The sequence below is a fragment of the Piliocolobus tephrosceles genome, unplaced genomic scaffold (genome assembly GCF_002776525.5).
Source record: "Piliocolobus tephrosceles isolate RC106 unplaced genomic scaffold, ASM277652v3 unscaffolded_790, whole genome shotgun sequence".
NCBI lineage: Eukaryota > Metazoa > Chordata > Mammalia > Primates > Cercopithecidae > Piliocolobus > Piliocolobus tephrosceles.
Window position 1 is genome coordinate 14,432 of NW_022335274.1, and position 13,697 is coordinate 28,128.

The window sequence follows — 13,697 nt, forward strand, 5'->3', positions numbered from 1 at the left end:
AGGTACGTCCACACTGACCTGGGTGGCAGCCACCTCTTCCTGCAGTGCCAGGCAGGGCATGCTCACAGATCTGGGGAACTTCTGCTGCTCCTGGAGCCCCACAACCTCCTTCCTGGCACCCTGTCCCTCTGGTGGCTGTGACAGCCCACACTAGGCCTTGGGTCTCCCCTGCTTCTTTGCCTGCCCCTCTTCTGCCCATCCTGCATATCTCTGTCTCCCACTGTCCCCACTATGACCACGATTGCCTCTCCCTCCCCCTGCACTCTCCCTCTCTAAGGGCTTGTTCAATTCTCCCTCCCTCCATCACACACACCCGTCCTCCTTAATGTTTCTGAAGTCGGTGAGCTCCAAACTCAGCCCCTCCTGCACCTGCCAGCTGTAGGACCTGTGACAAGACGCCTACCATCTGACTGGGACTCCGTCTCTCATCTATCATATAGGCATAATGATGATAGTGTCCTCCTTCCAAGGCTGGGGAGAACCAGGAGGCCAAGGTGATGGACTATGGACGGTCAAAACAGCTCTCATCCTGCCTCCACCTGGGGCTGGTGTTTCAAGTCCGTTGTGTGTGAATGGAGCCTTAAGGTCTCCAATCACACACAACGATTTGTTCTAAAATAGACTCCCCTCTGCCCTTCCCTTCCCCACAACTGTTTCCCCTCTGCACCGTGCAGTGGTACCTGTGAGAAAGAACTGACCCATTCCCAAATCATCGTCCCCACCCCCGCAGGCCCTTGGTTGGTGAGACCCTTGATGGGCAGTCTCATGCTTCTGTCCAGGGGACTTTCCCACCGTTGCTCCCCTGCATGGAGATTAAGTGGACTCTTCTATTCCCTTCCATCACAGGATCTACAGTGCACGCATCTTCTTCATTCCTCCGCATTTCCCAGAGGACGATTTCATCTGTGTCTCATCCCACATACTCCCAAATGGACCGTCCCAGACCTTGAACTTGAAAATCATTCAGAGAGCGAGGGCCAAGATGCCCAACCACTGCTGCAGAATCCTGCTCCAGGAGTGAAGTGTATGGTCTCTATCAAAATAAAAACTGGAGGCCAGGCGCGGCGGCTCAAGCCTTGAGCCCAGGAGTTCAAGGCTGCATTGAGCTATGATCATGCCACTGCACTCCAGCCTGGACAGAGCAAGACCCCATCTCTAGAAACCAACCAACCAACCAACCAACTGGAAACATCCTCCTCTAGAATGGTGGTCAGGAACATCTGCCTGCCTTGTTCCCTGATGTCTCGCCAGCACCTAGAACAGCGCTCAGCACGAGGATGCACTCATTGGTGTTTTGCTGAATAAATGACTCCTTTGATACAGTCATTCCACTTCTAAGAATCTCTCCTAAAGAAATATTCAGACATGTGCACAGACCCGTGTGCACAATAATGAGAGGAGCGAACAATTGGGGAACGTTTGCAAAGGTTTATTAACTGTCAGTAACTGATACACGGGAATCGGATGAGGGGAGTACATGCTGAACAGGAAACGGAGTGAGGGGGCTTGACCAGCACACATGGCACTGGGGAAAAGCAGATGGGAGATGCTTATAGTGGTACTTGGTGTGACTGTGTGTGTGTGTGTGTGTGTGCGCGCGCGCATGCGGGTGTGAGTGGTATGTGTGTAAATGCAGAGGAAACTGAAATTAAGCACTCAGAACTGCCCTCAGTAGTCACATATGAGGAGAGAGGAGGGTAGTGCTGTTCTATGCAGAGAACACCTGACTATACTTGTTTTTTAAGTAGATGCACGGACATACAAACCGAAATACACGTTAAGCGTGTCTTGCTCATCAATGAAAAGGATAATATCTAACAGAGCGGCACACTGTAAGACAATACAACGGAAACGCTAACATCGAACTCTTGGCACACTAAGAAAAATGACGCTCAACTTTGCACTGTTGTGAACACTCGCTTTCGCTTGCTATGCGCCTGATGACGAGGGGTCCGCAGCCATGCCCATGTTCGTGAAAGGTCACCACGTTCTGCTTCTCATCATGGGCATGTGTCACATCCCTGAGGCTGAGGCAAGAAGAGAGAAGGAAAGTAAGTGGCAGTGAGTTCCCACCATGTGACAACTCAGTCTCAACTCCTCCTGACCTTTAGACCCTTCACACTCTGATTCTGCCCTACCTCGGGACCTGCACACACCTTCCACGGTTCCTCGAAGAGAACCATCCGCTCATGCCACAGTGACTTCCTCACCTGGTTTATCCATTCCTAGGCTAGAGGAAGGTGTGGCCCACATCTCAGGGCTGACCTGGGGTATGGGAGCCCACAGCATCCTGGGTAGGGAGGATCCCTAGATATACAGGGCAGGGAGTAGAAAGCTCCCTGCATGGAAGCATGGGAAATCTCATCATTCAGCCTCAATGCTGTACCCTAGAAAATTATGAGAAGGGAATGATTTGGGGAACAAGTGACAAGATGGGATACCGGTACCGTAACAGAATAGCACATCTGCAGGGGTGTGGGGGATGAGCCGAAGGTTCACTTAAACGGAGTTACTCGTCATCTTCCTCAGGGTCGCTGATCTCTTCATAAATCACCAGCTGCTTTCTCTCACGCAGTCTGTGGGTCCAGACATTTTTCCGCCTTTTGGGTCCTATGATGGAGAAGAGTTGGAAGATGAGGATTGGATAGGTTGAAGAGTGTTAGGCTCTCTTTTCTCAAAAACAGGAGATGCCTCCATGCTCCCAAGTGCCCATGGGCCTTCTTTACCCAGTTTTTCACATTCTCTGGCTAGAGAGGCCGAGACCTTAGACCCACACCAATACACGCCAAATGCCAATTAAAGTTTTAGCTTCTGGCTCCTTCTGTTGTGAGGTTTAGATTCCCAACATCTTCACTTACGGGAATGCTGACCCATACTTCCTTTCATTCTGCACGTATTTGTTAAGGGCACGCAAGCATACCTTGTTTTATGGCACCTCATTTTCATAGTGCTTCGCAGATACCGCATATATTTTTTTTTTTTTTTTTTTAGAAATTTTCACCAATTTTACACTTTTCCATTATTATTATATCTGTTAAGGTGATTTGTGATCAGTGAGCTTTGATGTTATCACTGCAATTGTCTTTGTTGTCTTTTAGTCTTTTAAAATAATTTTTGTTCTTTATTTTTTGGGTACACAGTAGGTGTATATACTTACGCAGTACGTGAGATGTTTTGATATGTGCATGCAATGAGTAATAATCACATGATGGAAAATAGGGTATCCATCCCCTCAACCATTTATTCCTGTGTTACAAACAATCCAATTACACTCTTTTAGTTATTTTTAAATGTACGATTACTTTATTATTGACTATAGTCATCCTGTTGTGTGTAAATGCTTTGGGGATACTAGGAACTGCGCCCACAGATGACGAACGTAACCGATCAATGTTGTGTGTGGTCTGACTGCTCCACGGATGAGCTCTTCCCTGCCTCTCTTCCTTTTCTTGGGCCTCCCTATTTCCTGAGACACAGCAATACTGAAATTAGGACAGTGAATAACCCTACAATGGCCGCTAAGTGTTCAAATGGAAGGGAGAGTCGCATGTCTCTCACTTTAAATCCGAAGCTAGAAATGGCTAAGCTGAGTGAGGAAGGCATGCTGAAAGCCAAGACAGGCTGAAAGCTCCGCCTCTTGCACCAAACAGCCAAGCTGTGAATGCAAAGGAAAAGTTCTCGAAGGAAATAATAGTATACACTGCAAAGGAAAAGTTTTTGAAGAAAATAATAATACTAATACTCCAGTGAACACAAGAATAAGAAAGCAAAACTGCGTTACTGCTGAAACAGAGAAAGTTTGAGTGGTCAGGAAAGAAGATGAAACCAGCCACAACACTCCCTTAAGCCAGAGTCTAATTCAGAGCAAGACCCAAACTCTCTTCCAGTCCATGAAAGCTGAGAGAGGTGAAGAAGCTACAGAGGAAACGTGTGAAACTAGCAGAGGTTGGTTTGTGAGGTTTAAGGAAAGAAGCCGTCTCCATAACATAAAAGTGCAAGGTGTAGCAGCAAACCCTGATGGAGAAGCTGCAGCAAGTTATCCAGAAGATCTAGCTAAGATCACTGTTGAAGGTGGCTACACTAAACAACAGATTTTCAATACAGATAAAATAGCCTTCTATTGGAAGGAGATGCCATCTAGGACTTTCATAGCTAGAGAGGATTGACTCCAACTTTGAAAGAAGTTCTACTGTGGGTAAAATGCTATCCAATAGCATCACATACTACAGAGATGTGCTTCATGAAGGGGAGAGCTAATCGATGTGGCAGATTTCATTGTCGTCTTCTTTTAAGAAACTGCCACAGCCACTCCATCCTTCAGCAACCACCACCTTGATCAGCCAGCAGCCATCAACACCGAGGCAAGACCCTCCACCAGCAAAAAGAGTGTGACTCACTGAAGGCTCAGAAGATTGTTAGCATCTTTAACAATGAATTATTTTAAAATTAAGGTATGTACATTTTTAGACATAACGCTATTGCACACTTAGTAGACTACACTGTGGTGTAAACATAACGTTTTTATGCACTGCGAAACAAACAAGAAACAACGTGTGTGACTCACTTTATTGCAGTGGTCTGGAACCGAACCTGCAATATCTCTGAAGTACACCTGTATTGGGTATCAGGCATTGAGCTGAGTAAGCTATGATCTCAGGTTATCACAGACAGAATTGCTTGAGCACCTTTCATGTCATCAGGCTTTCTAGATTTAATTTAATACCTCCAAACAATCTATTAACTATGATTCTTTATTTCCATCTTATGGACTAGGAATCTGGAGCTGAGAAAATTTGGAAGACTTGCCCCAAGTCACGTGGTTTTTTATATGGATGTCAACTCCAGTCTGTGTCTCTGGAAGTCATGTCTAACATCTCTTCTGGAGCTGGGCGAGCTCCTCAGCCCAGCCTGGACCCAGGCTTGTTTGGGATCCATGCCACACACCCGGTCCCCACACCTGAACATAGCCATGGAAGCCAGAGGGGTTATTCCTGAGTTGTTTCCTCTTACCAGATCTCTTGTTAATCTTCTCAGAGGTACTTGGTTTTCCCGGGGGGCATGGCCGTTTCCCATCGTTCTGTGGCCCAGATGCTTCTGCCACTCCCTTCGAATCGTTGCCTTCCTCTGCTGGCTTCTTGAGCATGATCTTTATAATGTGAAGGGCACAGAAAAACAGTATCAGTCACATTTCTACAGTGCTTTAGAGCTTACAAAGCGTCTTCACATGCATTACCTTAATCAATTTTCTCAACAACGCTGGGAGAGTCACACTTACCTAAATAAGGAGAAACCTGGGAGGTTAGAAGGGAAAGGAATGGCCTAAACGAATGGGGTTTCCAGGGCTAGAATGCTTATCTTCACACTCTTTCAAGACTGACATTTGTGCAAACAGCAGAAGTCTCCATGTAATTGAGAGTGTGGTGTACAGAAGTTTTGTAGAATAGCATTCTAAGAATTCACAAGGTCTACAAAAGGAAGAGCTTCTGTAAAATACAAGGGATCCCAATATAAGCTTGTAGACTGCTGCTGGGAGAGTAAATGTAAAGACATAGAGAGGGGACAAAACGCTGCTGGGAAAGATGATGTGGGGCGATGAATACTTGGAAGAGAGAGGGAAAGAAATGGTTTGCTGAAATTAATCTAGACATCAAAGAAAGCAGTACCAGATATGGCATACCACCCTACCGAGGCACCAACACTGAATGTGGAATTCAGTGAGGTGGTACCCACACCAATTCTGGTTGCATTGGGATGTGTCACTGACCAACAATATGAAGCTACTCTTTTATTTTTGTGTTTTTGTTTTGTTTTGATTTTGTTTTTGTTTTGGTTTTTGAAACGGAGACTTGCTCCGTCGCCTGGCTAGAGTGCAGTGGCGTGATTTCTGCTCACTGCAATCTCCCCCTCCCCCGGTTCAAGTGATTCCCCTGCCTCAGCCTCCCGAGTAGCTGGGACTACAGGCAGGCACTACCACGCCCCGCTAAGTTTTGTGTTTTTAGTAGAGATAAGGTTTCACCACGTCGGCCAGGATGGTCTCGATTTATTGACCTTGTGATCTGCCTGCCTCGGCCTCCCAAAGTAAGGCTCACAACTGGCATTACAGTCGTGAGCCACTGCGCCCGGCCCTTAAGGTACTTTCTACGCAGCTTCCTCGCTTATGAAATAGTGAACAATACATGTAAAACAGGCTAAGGGAAAGTCCTCTCTGAGCTTGTAAACACTGTTTAAATGTAATAATAATAACAATTAATATCTTTCTGGATACTTCTTTGAATTCGGTCTCCGCACTGGCAACCCAACTCCCAGATCCCTTTACCCTCTAAACCAGAGTGGAATCTGCACTTGTGGGATCACTCACTCAGGGGCCTCCGAGGGATCCCCTGGGCTGGGACTGGGGCTTCCCGGATGCCCCAGGTGCAGACAAGGCCCTCAAGGAGCTCACAGTAGGGAGGGGTCAACAGTCAAAGCGATTCCTAAGCCATGCAAGCGGCCCCGGTAACAGAGCAGAGGCCAGCTGGTCCTTCCTGTTGTGAGAGTGGGTGTCTCAACAGAAGCACCAGCAGGCCCTACGGGGTAAAGCCCTAGTGAGCAACATCTGAACTTCATAAACAAATGCAAACGTGAATGAGTTTTAAATGGCTTGGAGTTCTGGATTAGACTACCCCTGCCACTGCGCCTCAGGAAAATTCTTTAATATCTCTGTACCGGATAGCCTCATTTTATTATTATGTTGCTGATAACCATGATCTAAAACATGGACTGTGATTCTTTACTGCCATTGCATGGACCAGGAATCTGGAGCTCAGAGAACTTAGAAGATTTGCGCCAAGTCACATGGCTTCTATATGGATGACAGCTGAAGTGTGTGACTCATTATTATTTGGAGATAATAACAGAAACAACGTCATAGAGGTCTTCTTATGGATTAAAAGAACTATTAAGGATCACAACTCTTAGTATTATCAAGCCGTCGATGCTAACATCAGGTGTTGTGACAGACATGGGGAGAAGCAGGCAATGAGGGCATTTTTTATATTCCCCCACTCTTACCTGTATTCACATCCGTGGAGAGACAAAGGTTCTCTGGTCCTTTAGATTTGAGAGATACTCACCTTTGGGAAGATTCTCTGGAGCCTGCCGGAAGTCGTCTGAGGACGTTCAACTGAAAGAGAACACATCAGAATTTTAATTTGTTGGGAAAGATTTCCAAACTCTAGAGAGACTTCTGTTGCATCAGGGCATTCTGCAGCAGAGGGTTATGAGTCCACTCATTGTTGAGGAGTTATTTGAGATTTGCTTCTGAATTACGTTTAGTAATGGTTGGTTCACTTATCTGTGGCATCAGTTCAGAATTTTCCGTCTCATAGTTTATCAAATGGGGGTTAAACCCCATCACAGTCTCATCTTATTCCATTACATATCTTTTGCTTTCTCCCAGATAATTAAATTGATTTGTTGGGAAACTGAACTGTATCCACTCAAGATGTGCAACAACTAAAACTCACTGTACACTTCAAATGGGTGAAGTGTACATACCATAAGTACGTCAATTAAGCTGTTAAATGTGTGATGAACCATGGATGATTTCGTCCAGTGGCTCTGAAATATTTTCAGTATAAAGACACTCCTTTAAAGTCAAAAGCTTGGCAGATACTCAAGCACTGGACTGGATTTTCAGACCTCTTGTAGTGATTGTGGGAGATGGTAGAATCTGGCCTGTTTGTTGGGAAGTAATAGGTCTATTGGAGACAGTTTGGACATTCTGACCTTGTCTTACGATTGTATTGTCAGAGCAGAAGAACAAGTAAACACATATGTCCCCTTTATATTCCTGAAATGCACAAAGCTCTCTACGCAAGAACCTGTCTTTTTTTTCACACACTGTTATCTCCGCTCACTGACAAGTGGGAAAGCTCTCTGTGTTGGATGAGGGATCACTCTTTCAAACTCACTTCCAAGCTCATCACGGAGAATTGGGGTTGTTTGGGAATGAGAAGACTATTTGGTTTTAATAAAATACAGAGAAACAGCGATCTTTATTATGTCACGTGTTCATCACCCTCTCTCTTAAGATATTTATCCAATATCTATGTGCTGTTAATGAAACAAACTCTGGAAGTTTTTGGGGGATCTACACTTTTAACGTTTTCTTTTTGTTTTTCACTTTTAACATTTTCTTAACTGTCCTTTGATTCATTAACAGTGTTCCGCAAGAACAACAAGTCCTTTAAAAAAGAAATATTTCAAACACACAGAAAAGTATGGGGAATAATATTGAGTTCAGTCGCATCTCAACATTACCCCATGACTATGTTAGACCTGATTTATTTATTCAGAATATTAGAAACACTATAAACGGGCTGGGCGCAGTAGCTCACACCTGTGATCCCAGCACTTTGGGAGGCTGAGGCGGGTGGATCACCTGAGGTCAGGAGTTTGAGACCAGCCTGGCCAACACGGTGAAACCCTGTCTCTACTAAAACTACAAAAATTAGGTGGGCATGGTGGCGGGCGCCTGCAATCCCATCTACTCAGGAGGCTGAGGCAGGAGAATCGCTTGAACCCAGCAGGCAGAGGTTGTAGCGGGCTGAGACTGTGCCGCTGCACTCCAGCCTGGGCAACAAGAGCAAATCTCCAGTTCAAAACAAAAACAAAAACAAAAACAAAACAAAACACACTATCAACAAGTCACGGCTGAAGCTGCCTGTGCAGCACTCACCAATCCCTGCCCCCCTCCTTCTCCATTTACAGCCAGTCTCCTCAATTTGGTAGCTTTTTATTCGCATTCATGTTTTCATGCATTTACCATTTACTTATTATCCATAGAAATACATATTCTTGTTTTGCATGTTTTAGAATTTTATGAATGGCCTCTGTAGTTAACTTTCTGTATGCAATTTTGTTTTCACTCAGCCCTGCTGTGTACGAGGGAACAAATGCCTGAGGATCTTTCCCAGGTAGCTGAGCTGAAGAGCAACTGGGCTTCGGGAGACCCTTTCTAGCCCCTTCCCATCTACTCACCCTGATCCCCGCGGTTACGGTCATTATCAGAATCATTCCCCTGGAAGTCTGTGGCCTGTTTATTACGCATGAAAGGTGGGAGGGTGACCTTGAAACCTAGAAAGAAGCAAAATGTTTATTCCTTAAGGGACAAACTTAGACGGTGGCTCATGTCTGTCGTAGCAGCGCTTCGGGAGGCTGAGGCGGGAGGATTGCTTGAGGCCAGGAGTTCAAGAAGAGCCTGGGTAACATAGAGAGATTCCCATATCTACAAAATATAAAATAAAATTAGTTGGGCATGGTGGCATGTGCCTGTAGCCTCAGCTACTCCATAGGCTGGGCAGGAGGATTGCTTGAGCCCAGGAGTTCGAGGCTGCATTGAGCTATGATTGCACTACTGCACTCTAGCCTAGGTGACTGAGAGAGAGAGAGAGAGAGAGAGAGAAGCCGAAAGGACCAAGGTAGGGTGGGAGATGTGCTGTGATGCCACAGAGACAGTTGGACTCATCAGAACAGATGCCTATGGGAGAGAAACGTGCAGGATCTAGGTGCGAGCTCCACTGTGGCCAGCCCCTGCCCTCAGCCCTGACAGGATACGGAAGAGCAGAACACCCAGAAGCTGCCTTGTGATTTTTCCCTGCGCAAAAGGAAAATGTGGGGTACTTTCTGCAGCCGAAGAAGTAGCCTAGGCAGGAAAAGCGATGCTCGTGTGTCCCCAGACTTGTCTGTTCCTAGAACTTTCTGTTACCTAGTTTAGTCATGGCCTCATGCTTTCTCTTCATATGCACACAGCTGATTTTCTCCGAGTATTTCATCTTTTCCCACTCTTTCTTAGAGAAGTATTTGGCAATATCATCAAAGTCCTAGGAAAAAAGAAAGAAAGAAATTCTGGCAGTGACTCAGCTAGGCATGTCTGCCATTCAACTGGAGCTGCTTCCTGTGTGCTGGATCTGGGAAGTGGGGATGATAATCCATCCTGGTTGATGCCATGGTTAACTGAGACGACATGGGGACCTTCCCTAGCTTCTCCCCTGCCGCACAGTAGGACTTTAATGCTGCTGGCTGGCTCTCTTCCCACCTTGCAGAATGGAGTGAGAGTCACCAAATGTAGTGCATGGCCACAGACTTGTCTCCAGGGACGCTAGGTGATGACAGAGCGAGGGTGGGAGGCTCCCAAGGGTCCAGATCTCCCCCGAGACCCTGCTCCTTCTCCCCAGTACCTCTGTCCTCCCCTCCTCAGAAACCTGGTCACCCTACTCTGTCCCCTGGACCACTGCTCTGTCCCTTCCAGGTCACGTCACCTTGCTTCTCTTCTCTGATGTTTTAGCACCAACCCTGGGTCTCTTTGCAAAGGCGTTGCCTCGATTCATGGCACCGGGAGCAGTCTGACCTGCAAGAGAAACAGCCTGAGTCTTTCCAGTCCTGTGGAGGGAGAAATCAGTGAAGGCCGGCCACACTCAGTCACCTGGAATCAGGTGTTGCATTTCTGCATCCCGGGCTTATCTGTCCGTGAGTAAAGACATGGGGAGAAGTCAGATGAAAACAGGGAGCCAGGGGTCTCTGGGAGAAGTACTGATTGGGGATGACAGGTTCGATGGGCATAGCAGCCTTGAGTCTTTGGGAGGGGATTGGCTAATGTTGTTAGTAGTTTCCCTGGGGCCAGGCTTACCCTGAAAGATGTACAGACCCTTGTTGGGGAGGCAGGGACGTGACTGTGTAATTTTATTCAGTGGGGGCATCCTGACACCCCCACTCAATAACTAAAGGAAGGGAAGTGAGTCCCAGAGGCAACATGGTTTCTCTGGTGATGGATCTGATCAGGCAGAGGGATGGGGGGTTCTGTTCTGTTGAAGAGAAACGAGCATCGCTAATATGAAAGGATTTAGAGGCTATTACTGGGTTATTTGTACATTATTAGAAGGAAGAGAGCTAGAATCTCGGAGACTACAAGAGCCCTCCATCACTTAGAGAGAATGAGGGGCATTTCAATTTGCAGCAATCGGCCAGGCTCGGTGGCTCATGCCTGTAATCCCAGCATTTTGGGAGGCCGAGGTGTGCAGATCACTTGAGCCCAGGAGGTCAAGACCAGCCTGGGAAACACAGCAAAACCCCCATCTCTACAAACACAAACAAACGATAAAGAAAAACACACAGAAAATTAGCTGGAGGTGGTGGCTCAGGTCTGTAACATCTCAGCACTTTGGCAGGCCAAGGGGGGCAGATGGCTTGAGTCCATGAGGTCGATACCAGCCTAGCCAACCTAGCGAAACCCTCTACTACCAAAAAAAAAAAAAAAAAAAAGTACATAAAAAATATTAGTGGGGGCAGGGTGGTGCATGCCTGTAGTCCCGAGGCTGAGGCAAGAGGATCTCTGGAGCCCAGGAGGTCGAGGCCAGCCTGGCCAACATAGCAAAATCCCATTTCTACCAACAACAATAACAACAAAATAATAGCATGGGTGAGGTGGCTCCTGACTGTAGTTCCAAGGCCGAGGTGGGAGCATCGCTTGAGCCCAGGAGGTCAAGACCAGCCCGGCCAACATAGTGAAGCCCCGTCTCTACTAAAAACAACCACAACAACAACAACAAACTAGCAGGGGCCGAATGAATGGCACACACCTGTAGTCCTGAGGCCAAAGTGGGAGGATCGCTTGAGCCCAGGAGGTTGAGGCCAGCCTGGCCAACATAGTGAAACCCGGTTTCTACTAAAAAAAAAAAAAAAAAAAAAAAAAAAAAAGCGTGGGCAGGCTGGTGCCCTTCTGTAGTCCCACGGCCGAGGCAGGATTGCTTAAGCCCAGGCGGTCTAGGCCAGCCTGGCCAACATAGCAAAGCCGTCTGAACTAAAAAATGAAAAACAAAAAATATTAGTGGGGGTGGGGTGGTGCGTGCCTGTAGTCCCGAGGCAGAGACAGGAGGACTGCTTGAGCCCTGGCGGTTGAGGCCAGCCTGGCCAACATGGCGAAACTGTCTCTACTAAAAAAAAATTAAAAAATAAAAAATATTAGTGAGGGCGGGGAGGTGCGTGCCTGTAGTCCCGAGGCCAAGGCGGGAGGACTGCTTGAGCCCAGGCGGTTGAGGCCAGCTTGGCCAACATGGCGAAACTGTCTCTACTAAAAAAAATGAAAAATAAAAAATATGAGTGAGGGCGGGGTGGTGCGTGCCTGTAGTCCCGAGGTCGAGGTGGGAGGATTACTTGAGCCCAGGCAGTAAAGGCCAGCCTGGCCGACATAACGAATCCCCGTCTCTACTAAAATACAAAAATGAAAAAATATTTCCAGGGGTGGGATGGGACAGGCCTGTAGACGCGAGGCCGAGGCGGGAGGCTCCTCCATGATGATCGTCCTGAAAGGCATTAGTTGTCTTTCAGTCCTCAAGATTTTCGGAACCCCAAGCACTTGAGGCCCCTACGGAGGCTTCCTCCTTTCCTATCGGCCCCCATTGGCCCATCTAGGGTGTCCCTTCAAGAGAACCTACCTCAGAGACAAAGCAGTGGCGGCGAGGTCGGCAGCAGTTGGCGACAAAGTGTGGCTGGCTGAGGAGAAAATATTCTGAGATGTCACTGCCCCAGGATGATGGACCAATCAGGGCAGTCAGTGAACTCCGTCTGGCCAATTAGAAGTCAGAACAGTAGGCGGGACAAGCCAAGCTGATGTGGAGTCTCTCAGTCCAGGCTCCAGGGACAGAACCTTCTCAAAGTGAGGGCAGAGACTCTGATTTTCCCGCCTAAAGCATCCCCTGGGATTGGCTACTCCAAGTTCAGAGTACGCATGCTCTGATTTTCTCTTTAGATTCTTTCAGAATCAGAGTACGCATGGGCTGGTTTTATCTTTCCGGTTTTCCTATCCCCCCCACCACCCCCCGTGGTGCATTTGTTATCCAGTTTTAATAAGCAGTGTACACGAAGCAGGTCGCCATCTCAAATCCTTCCTGTCAGTTTCTAACTTTTTCGTGTATGGGATTTTTCCTAGGAACTCTGTAGTAACGTAAGAAGTTTGGGCCGGGCGCGGTGGCTCACCCTTGTAATCCCAGCACTTTGGGAGGCCACAGTTGGTGGATCGCTTGAACCCAGGAGGCAGAGGTTGCAGTGAGCCACGATCACGCCGGTGCACCCCAGCCTGGGCAACAGAGGGATACCCTGTCTTTTATCTCTACAATAAAAAAATAATAATAAAATTAGCGCGGTAGTGTGCCTGTAGTCCCAGTTACTCAGGAGGCTGAGGTAGAAGGATTGCTTGAGCCCAGGAGTACGAGGTTGCAGTGAGCCATGATCCGGCCACTGCTGCCTACCTGGGCCACAGAGCAAGATCTTGTCTAAAAAAAAAAGAAGACAGAGAGAGAGAGAGAGAAAGAAAGAAAAAAAGAAAAATTTCAATGAGCCAGTCCCAGTGGCTCATGCCTGTAATCCCAACACTTTGAGGGGCTGAGGCAGGAGGTAGTAGGATCACTTGAGGCCAGGAGTTCCAGAACAATCTGGGCTACGTAGTGAGACCCCCACCTCTATAAAAGAAAAGTTTTTAAAAGGAAATTTCAACTAATAAAACACTTCTATATATTTTTTTCTAGAAGACCAAAGAACCAGAAATATGTTGTACCCATTGATATTAATAATATTTGCAATAATAGTAGTAAAAAGAGTATGTAATTAGGGCCCACTGTGTTCATCAGGGAGCTCATAAGTCAATTTCTCTAAGAAGTTTC

At 47.0% G+C, this 13,697-nt stretch overlaps 1 protein-coding gene and 1 long non-coding RNA gene across 2 annotated transcripts in view; one reads left to right on the forward strand and one right to left on the reverse strand.

Moving 5' to 3' along the window:
• The window catches only part of LOC111534437 (putative protein SSX6), a 21,302-nt gene extending 10,932 nt beyond the window's left edge, over nucleotides 1-10,370 (reverse strand). Inside the window, exons 1-5 of the mRNA XM_026449224.2 lie at nucleotides 10,302-10,370; nucleotides 9,749-9,863; nucleotides 9,022-9,117; nucleotides 7,113-7,162; nucleotides 5,011-5,146 (exon numbers count right to left, since the gene is read on the reverse strand). Of these exons, the coding sequence (XP_026305009.1) occupies nucleotides 5,011-5,146; nucleotides 7,113-7,162; nucleotides 9,022-9,117; nucleotides 9,749-9,863; nucleotides 10,302-10,370 (466 nt within the window). The remainder of the gene's footprint in view (nucleotides 1-5,010; nucleotides 5,147-7,112; nucleotides 7,163-9,021; nucleotides 9,118-9,748; nucleotides 9,864-10,301) is intronic.
• LOC113220290 lies at nucleotides 4,093-11,598 on the forward strand. The gene is made up of 4 exons (XR_003307193.2): nucleotides 4,093-4,451; nucleotides 4,774-5,036; nucleotides 8,914-8,957; nucleotides 10,328-11,598. It is a non-coding gene; the product is annotated as an uncharacterized LOC113220290 (long non-coding RNA).
• Nucleotides 11,599-13,697: the final 2,099 nt, after the last annotated feature.